The 8506-nt window shown below is 38.6% G+C and overlaps 1 protein-coding gene across 1 annotated transcript; it reads right to left on the bottom strand.

Moving 5' to 3' along the window:
• Positions 1 to 2022: 2022 nt before the first annotated feature.
• Positions 2023 to 8164, bottom strand: LOC113763099 (internal alternative NAD(P)H-ubiquinone oxidoreductase A1, mitochondrial-like). The gene is made up of 10 exons (XM_027306811.1): positions 7781 to 8164; positions 7279 to 7352; positions 6175 to 6807; positions 5601 to 5814; positions 4705 to 4865; positions 4550 to 4615; positions 4305 to 4468; positions 4093 to 4207; positions 2994 to 3173; positions 2023 to 2358 (listed from the first exon to the last, which is right to left on the bottom strand). The coding sequence occupies exons 3-10, from the start codon at positions 6757 to 6759 to the stop codon at positions 2203 to 2205; spliced, it is 1641 nt and encodes a 546-aa protein (XP_027162612.1). The 5' UTR covers positions 6760 to 6807; positions 7279 to 7352; positions 7781 to 8164; the 3' UTR covers positions 2023 to 2202.
• Between the last annotated feature and the right edge of the window lie 342 nt (positions 8165 to 8506).

The following is an 8506-nucleotide window of genomic DNA, read 5'->3' as shown; positions in this document are numbered from 1 at the left end:
TATATATATATATATATATATAATTTGGAATTATTCCGTCCGCTCATGACTCATCAACATTTTATTAAAAATTGAATAGAAAACTTTTGTGCCACTCACAAGAATCATGGTTTCGAAGTCGAAAATTGCTATGATTAACTCGATAAATTAAAGAGACACCAGTATATATTGGAATTTTTATAAAAAAAATATATTGTAATAATACGAAATATGTGAGATAAAAAGATCATCGAAAGGATTTTTCTGCGAAAATTTATGTGAATTTCAATCGGTAACTGATCCATCCATATGGCCATATTGTTGTTCCTGTTTCCATCATTTGACACTTTTGGCAGTTCTGAATGAGCAAGGTCACAAAATGTTAAAATCGTCCTATTATACAACAAGTAATAAACTTTTGAGTCTGTACAGAAGCAATAATGGTACCAACCAACAAAACCAAACAAATGGCCAAATAATTTCGTATATTCTATTTGGGTTTGCCGAATGTGAACAGAACATCACTTCCTGTTTCATGTTCAAAGTAAAGGAGAAAGTGAAAGAAAAAAAGATATGTGAACATTAGAAGGTCAAATTCGTCAAACAATTTTCAGATTCCCTTTCTTTTCTTAGCTTGCTGAGTTGTGTTGCTTTTCGTGGCATTATGGTATGGTAATTATCGCCAAACTTAAGGGCAATTGGCAACCCGGAGGTCTTTAAATACCCACTACTTATCCACTTCACTCGTGCATTCCTCAAGCAAGCAACAAACACACCAAGAAAGAAACTAGAAAACTCTTAGCTCAGCTTACTCAAAGCCAAGAGAAGCTTCTAGCATCAAGAAATCTCCAAGATGGCAGGCGGAGTAAGAAGAGAGATGATCAACGGCAGAAATATTTCAAGGGGGCATGGCGTTTATGGGCGTCAAATACCAAAGAGAGGTCAAGTGAAGGTGGCTATAGTCTTGGGTTTGGCTCATTCTTTATCATCCATCTTCTCTTTTGCTGCTCGTTCTCAATCTTGCCGAAGGACCCCTTTGTGATGATTTCAAGAAAATAGCTTGGCATGGCAACTGAGAGAGATTTGTGTGTGAGAGAGAGAGAGAGGGGAGTAAAGTTTTTGCGGGTTTGTTAAGAGAGTTGTGTGTTATGGATCCGAGAGGAGCATTCATTTGTTTGCTCCACTGAATCCGGCCACCTCTTTGTAAATTTTTGAATGTTAATGAATTGTTCTTTCCGATCCTATTCCAATTGGTGCTTTCCCCTTTACTAACTTCAACATGATGCCACTTGGTGATATAATTTGAGTTGGGACATCTGAGCTCTAACCAATCAATATACCAACTGCGTGATTCTTCCGAATGTTTGCAATCATCTAAAAATTTTTAGCGGTAGGAGCTAGAAAAATGTCAATTATTCTCCAATTCTGCGGAAAAGAGATCAAAAAGACACCGCACACATGCTCCAAACATAAAGGGCAGGCTGGGCTTTTCAATGTCTCGCCGTTTGTCCCAGCTCAGATGATCCTTGGGGAGATGGGAATAGTTGAAGTCAATGGTCAAATTTGGCAGATGATTATAACTGACTTCTAGCAATTTGTCAATTGAAACGTGCACTGGTCAATCTCGAAGTAGACTATGACCGTCCAGCGTGGCTGCTAAGGGTAACTGCCATTGTAATGCTAAATTTAATTTTGGATGGAATCGAATTGGCGAAGTGCATAGGAGAAAATTGGTTGTGAAACCGGAGACTTGTGTAAATTGTGAAAGGATTAGACACATACTACTAGGAACGAATCAAACACAGGAGAAAATCATCTATGTTGGATGTAGTTTTTGTTTATAGGTTTTTTTGATGAGAAGGGGAGTGGTTATTACTTAGTAGTAATGGCTGGTACGTCTGGAGTCGTATTGGAGCTTCAACAAAATATTCCATGATGTACCTAAAATCCCACCAAAAAAAAAAGAAAAGAAGAAGAAGAAGAAAGAAACAGAAAGACTAGGGTGCAAATTGTTAAATAATTTGGGTGCTTGATACCGTAAATTTAACCATTTCCAACCCACATCTCAAAATTTTCCGCCCTGATTGGCTGCTTTAACATGATATAACTATGGTAAATAATTGATAGTAGTAGTCTAAAGTTAGCTAAAACTTAAAAGGTGCCTGCGGTTAAAAAAAAAAAATTACCTGACTACTATTTCGACATAAAATGATTTTACTAGGTTCATCCTATTCTTGAATTGTCTCTGCCAAAGACTAATGTGGTAGCCCAGTTCACAGCCACGTAAAACCTGTTCCTCCAACTCACCACACGAGTGAGATAAGCCGAGCGCCACATTAGCCAGCTCAAAAAGCCTGCCATGGATATGCCCTTCTCATCCTGTCATATTGAGTATGGATCAACACCGAATCAAGTGAGTCATTTGGGAATTGAGACAGGAATGCTTGGCGGAAAATACACAAACATCATCTAATAGATAATGGCAATTAAGGTGACTGCAGATGTAATTCGAGGCAAGACAACTTTATTAGACAGCAAATATGTGAAGATTGCAGAAAGTGATATGCACAAAAAGATAACAAAAAAAAGGAAAATAAAAAAAGAAAGGAGAGGGTTGCCCTGTTATCCTGATTGTGACAATGCAGCCACCACAAGTTATCCCTGGAGTCGGCTACAGAGCTTCGGACATGTGATACACAAAGAAATGCAAGAAAAGAGAGGGTTGTACTTCAAAGCAAAATGGTGGACTAGTTTCTCCATTGAGAGGGTTGTACTTCAAAGCAAAAGACATTTAAATCCTTTTAACTCCTCATTTCCAGAAAGAAGGCTAGCACCTAGTAACTTCTTTGATAAATTATTGCAGGGACCAACTAATTGATCTGTTTTTGCACATGTGTGATTGATAAAGTTGGATAAATTAATAAAGATTCTAGATGGTGTGCATGCTCTGTGAGTATGAAGATTGCTTCTTTCAAATGAATTTAAGAAAGTGAAGCTCTAACAATGATCAGTACCTTGGACTGGCGAAGATCAACCAATGCCTTGTACCGACCTACAGATGCCATGCTTCCAAGATGCTTGTAGACAAAGGGCTCCCCCAAAGGAATGTCTTTCATGGATAGTGCCTTGCCACCATTTTTTGTGCCGATTTTACTGAACAACTCAACTAGATACTTCCCTTGCCTTTCTGCTACCTAATTAAGGCATTTTACAAGTGAAAGAACTTGAGACTTCTTCACATTCTGAAAATATCTCTAGTACAAACAGCTACAGACACCAATCCGTAATCAGGTGGAAACACGCTGTCAATATCATGCAGCCGATTGTAAAACTTCATAACATTTTGAAAATACACGACGTATGCACATGGTAGAAGTTTTACTGGGAAAGGGATGTAGTATCATATACATTACGCTGGACCAAGCAAGTGATGGAAATTTGAACGCATGTACCCAAACTTGGATACTAATTCCAATCTTGCCTAGTTTGACTCGTCAATCGTACGTTGCTAGCAAATCAAATGTCGCTCCTAAACAATGAAAAAGAAGCCATTTCTTCGTCTCTTCCTGCTTTGAAGCAAAACAAACTCTAGTCCTTAAATTTGAATTCCCCCCCTTATTGCTGAAGTTCTAAGATTTAAGCAGGAGTATACTGTGCATTATGCACAGAATGGACTTCAATGGACTCATGTTTCAAACTATTAGATCATCATCATTACTAACATTACTACAGTTATTGCCAGCATATGCAGACTACTATTCTGACCATATTCGAAAGTACAGCCTCAACCTGTTCTTAATGTTTGTAGCATTTAGTTGGTCAAACATCATACCACATCTCCACTTAGTCCATCATAATTAACTGATCTCAGAAAATCTACTGAAAGATAAGATTTCCACCTTGGAGCTAAGTTGTTGCCATGACAATAATCAAGCTCAATGTTGTACGTAGTAGAGAAGAAAAAGGGGAGCATCTAAGTACCATTCAGAGCTGAAGGGTTAAAGGACAAGAAGCAAAAAAATAAATAACCAAAAAAGGTAAAGTGAAAGCAGTTGCAGACAGAAATTAATCACTACTACTACCAAGAACAAGCAATAGGTTTACGTGCTGAACCTGCGCTAGTGCTGGAAGTACTTGCCTCCCTGTTTGTTCAAGGAAACCAGCACAATCTCCAAGTGCAAACATATCATCAACAGAAGGAACTCGCAGCCATTCATCAATACCAATTCTGCAAGTGCAAGAGGTTATATCATAAGGTCCATCATTACTCGAGAAAAAGAATGAAGGACCAAAAAGTTGATGCAGTAAACATGCTGAAATTGTACCTTCCACCCTGAGACTTGGTCAGATCTAGTGACTTTACAAACTCAGACGGACCAACTCCTGTAGACCAGACAAGGAGACCATATGGAACATCACTTCCGTCACTGAGGACTATTTTCTTAGGGTGCACCTCTCTTACAACACCTCTTACAAGGCGAACACCACACTGTTCAAGTTTTGGAAGTTGTTAATATTACGAAGCCACCAAAAAAGCCGAGATCTTTCAGGAAAAGGAAACAAAAGCTACCTTGGTCAAGTGCTTTGTGGCATACTGTCGTAATCCAACATCAAATGATGACAAGATCTCATTCGCCTGTATAGAAAGAAATGACAAAGTTTGTAGTTCATGCTGAGGCCATCCACTGACATCTAGTTTATTCAGACAGCCAGAGAAATTTATACCTCAATGAGAGTGACACGAATGTAGTTTTTCACATGAGCATATCGCTGGCGTACATCTCTGATTATAAAATCACTCAATTCACCACTAAACTCCACCCCAGTAGGACCTCCCCCAATAACAACGCAATGTAAGAGGCGCTCCTTTTCTTCTTCAGTAATGCCTGTGAGCATGCATGGGGGTGGTGAGTAATTTCTATCCTCATGGTGAGATCATATCCAGGTTATTAATATACAACAACCCTTAGGTCATAGATCATATAACTTATGCCTACACAACTAAGATCATGTACAATTTCTTTTCTTCATTAACTGTGTAATCAGTCTGTCACGAGCAACTACCGTGAAGATCTACAGTAATCAGCCAAAGAATGAGAAAATCAACCCTGAAACTCAACACTTGTCATCTATGCACTCCATAAGCATAAGAATTATGATATATTAGCCCCCCCCCCCTTTCTTCTCTCTCTCTCTGTTTTTTCTTTTTGGTTTGCTGCTAAGCTTAAGAGACAAACTTTGTAGTACATTTCAATTACTCAGGACTAATCATAAGACCAAAGTTCATGTGGATATTACACTAAAAATGCACCTCTATACTTTGAATTATTGATGTCATGTAAAAAGCTAGCCCCCTTTCCTTTACTATTACAAATAGTTTAAAACCATTTTTGAAAATGATGAAAGGCACTGGAAACACTGGTTATCGGACGCCTAATAACTATATTCTATATTAAGCCAGAAGACTTGAAAAGAACAAAATGGACCAAATACCAGAAATGTCAAGCTATATGTACTTTTCACTTCCCATGATCAAATAAAATATAAATTTGGCATCCGTATATGGGTGTCATCTTAACTTTGTCTTCCTCTTGTAGGAGAGCGGTGAAGGGAATAATCACCTGGGTTTTGAGAGAGCATGAGGTTCAATAGAAGTTTCTTCCTTATTTCTTGTGCATGATTCACTTCTCGAAGAAAAAAAGCATGTTCCTTAACTCCCTTAATGCCAAAGGTTAAGGGCTCAGCTCCAGAAGCAATGACAAGTTTGTCATATGCTACTTTAAACTGGTAGGGCTCGTGATGCAGTGCACCATTTTCAACGGACTGACAATACACCTGATAGACAAATCAACATAAACACATTAAGAAGGTTTCTCCATTTAGTAATTCAATAGCGTCGAAATGAAAATACAGAGTGTATACGGAGGTAGTTCAAAATACAATGCCATTCTGATCCTCTTATTAGCATTTTGTGAAGAAACTTCTTCTGGTCTCAGAACAGATTTTCAGTTCTTGTTTGCAAATTGTAAAGTGAAGGTTTGATTCCTCCCAAGCAACATGTGAGTGCAAAAGTATTCCTGTATTTGGTTGCCATATTGATACTTTATCAGGTTGCTTTGGTGATATAGTATTCTATACGAGACTGAAATGTTCAAAAAAAGAAAGGAACAATGCAGTGCAGGAAAATTAATTTACCTCATGCTTTTCTGTGTCAATGCCAGTGCAGGAAGCCAGGAAGAAATAAGAATTAGGATCCTTTGCTAGTGCTTTCTGAATCTGACTGACAGGCTCAGCAACTGAACGGAATTCCAGAGTACCAACACAGGTTGATGCAAGTAAAGGAGTGAAAACCATGTGATTCCTCGGTGATATGCAAACAACATCATATATCTTGGTATCAAGCCCCTTAAGGAATCTACACGCTGCCCAGCCAGAGCCAAGAACAACCACTCTAGGTTTTTCGCCTGGCTTTGTGGCTTCCAGAGTGGGATACCTGGTGCTTTCATACTCTGAATCATACCCTTCCATGACGCTTTGTGCATGAGCGAAATGATATTGAGGGGTCATCCTCATTCCTCTGATCCACATACAAGAGTAATCTACCTTCTCGGTGTTTGAGAGGTACGAGAAATTGCCTCCTCCTCTGACATTTCGCATGTAAGTTGAAGGGCTCTCTTGCACTGATCCCCTCTCAAATGGTACATTCCTCTCATCGGCATAACTGCAAATGGCACTTCCAGATCGTCTCAACCCACTCCTTGAAAACCTTGCTAGTGCCATTTCAGAGTACCAGTCAAAGGAGCTGATACCCCTTGGGTTCTTCTCGCACTAAAAGCAAATTAAGCAGCAATTATCGCCCTCAAATTTCAAATTAAGTCAATGATCCCACAAGGCAATCTTTTATAGTAATAGCAAGCACATAGTCAGTTCCTTTCAAACGGAAGAACAGTACAGGCCAAGCATTAAGGCATTTAGAGTTCCAGAAAAATGGGCAAGTCTAGATGATTAAAGCGAGACCACGTTGGTTTCTAAGACCAAGATGACGAAAATACAAAATTCGCCAGCGAGTTTTTAATTGGTTGATGGCAGATTCAAAGAAAAATATACTTCGTAATATGCTATAGAAGGGAACAGATCTGAAACGGCTGTAATTGCTCCTATATTACCAAGAGTACGTAATATTTATTTCTAGCTGATTGATAGTGAAATCTCAGTCTGATTCGCATACTTAATATCTACCCCTGTAGCTGTGCCAGTGTGCCTTACGAAGAAAGTAAGAAGAAAGTGCAGTTTCTTTACCTGCAATCGACTTGAAACTTAAGCCGAATATCGTTGATGCTACTATTTACCTCTACCTGGTAAATGATTATTAGCTGCGAAGAAAATCACGCCAAAAATAAAAAAGAAAAAAGTTAGAATCGTCCATGTGACCGTTCAATTATGAATTAGGCACCAAATCGAATTTCACAATGCAACGGCGAATTTCATGATCAGCTAAAACCTCTCTTAAACCACGAAATACGGTTCGATACTCAGAAAATGCTGCACCAAAATTCTGTAAGTAGGATTATGACGAACATAACTTGAATCAAGAAAAATAGAACAACAAAAGCAATCTGCGTAAGGCATGCATTTCTTTAAAATCGCTCTAAAAACTTACTCCAAAATCCCGAAAATAAAAAATACAGGAAGAAAGAAAGAAATTGCAACGTATATATACAAGAACAATGATACAGGCGATATACGTAGGATTATACGCATGTGTGTTGTGTGGTTACACTTTCGCAGTGACGCACATTACCGATAGTTGAAGCAGCGTTTGAAGAAGAATGGTGGCGGCGGCGGCAGCGAGGCTGAGGCAAGTCACTTGGTACACGATCTCAGGAGCGGCAACGTTTCAGACTGAAAATGAAAAAGGTTGCTTGATATTTTATTGCAATGGTTTTTAAATATTATTATATTGCAGATTTTGAGCCTTGAGGAACAAGAAAAGAAAGTTTTGGTTTCTCCCCTCTCTCACTCTGCTAAATTAAAAACTGTCAGCCTGCACGAAATTTCAGACTGAAATCAGACGAGTAGAAAACGTGGCATGTGTTTAAATACTGGTTGAGGAGCGGTGGTAAATATGGTAGCAATGAGGTTTCATCTTCATAAGGTGGCGGTGGAAAGGGAAAGAGGAAGCTGAGTTGCCATTTCCGCGAGTTTTGAGGTTTAAAACGACGTCATAGCTCTTGTACTTTACTATTCCTTTTGAAAAAAAAAACCACGAGGCTTGCCTTTGGTCTTTTGAGTTTTGACCGTTGACTCAGTCTGTGGCATAAATAGTACCTCGTCAGGCGGGCTTGAGGGTTTCGAGTGTATTTTTACTCGAGTAAAAATGTTTGAATTTGTACTCGATTTCTTTAGAGTTGAGTTCGAACTTGAGCTCGATTAAATGAAGTTCAATGAGGCTAATCAAGTTCTCAAGTGTGATTTTTTTGGGTAAATTTTATAACTCTACAATAAATAATTAAAATTTATATTATTA

Source organism: Coffea eugenioides, chromosome 2, assembly GCF_003713205.1.
Source record: "Coffea eugenioides isolate CCC68of chromosome 2, Ceug_1.0, whole genome shotgun sequence".
NCBI lineage: Eukaryota > Viridiplantae > Streptophyta > Magnoliopsida > Gentianales > Rubiaceae > Coffea > Coffea eugenioides.
This window is presented reverse-complemented; position numbering and strand designations above follow the sequence as displayed.

Excerpts from the sequence above, each read along its gene's own strand:
- LOC113763099 (XM_027306811.1), bottom strand. The coding sequence starts at position 6,759 with ATGGCACTAGCAAGGTTTTCAAGGAGTGGGTTGAGACGATCTGGAAGT. Across the intron at positions 5,815-6,174 it reads TTGACACAGAAAAGCATGAG|GTGTATTGTCAGTCCGTTGA; the intron begins GTAAATTAATTT and ends TTTGTCTATCAG. Across the intron at positions 4,616-4,704 it reads TTCGTGTCACTCTCATTGAG|GCGAATGAGATCTTGTCATC; the intron begins GTATAAATTTCT and ends CTTTCTATACAG.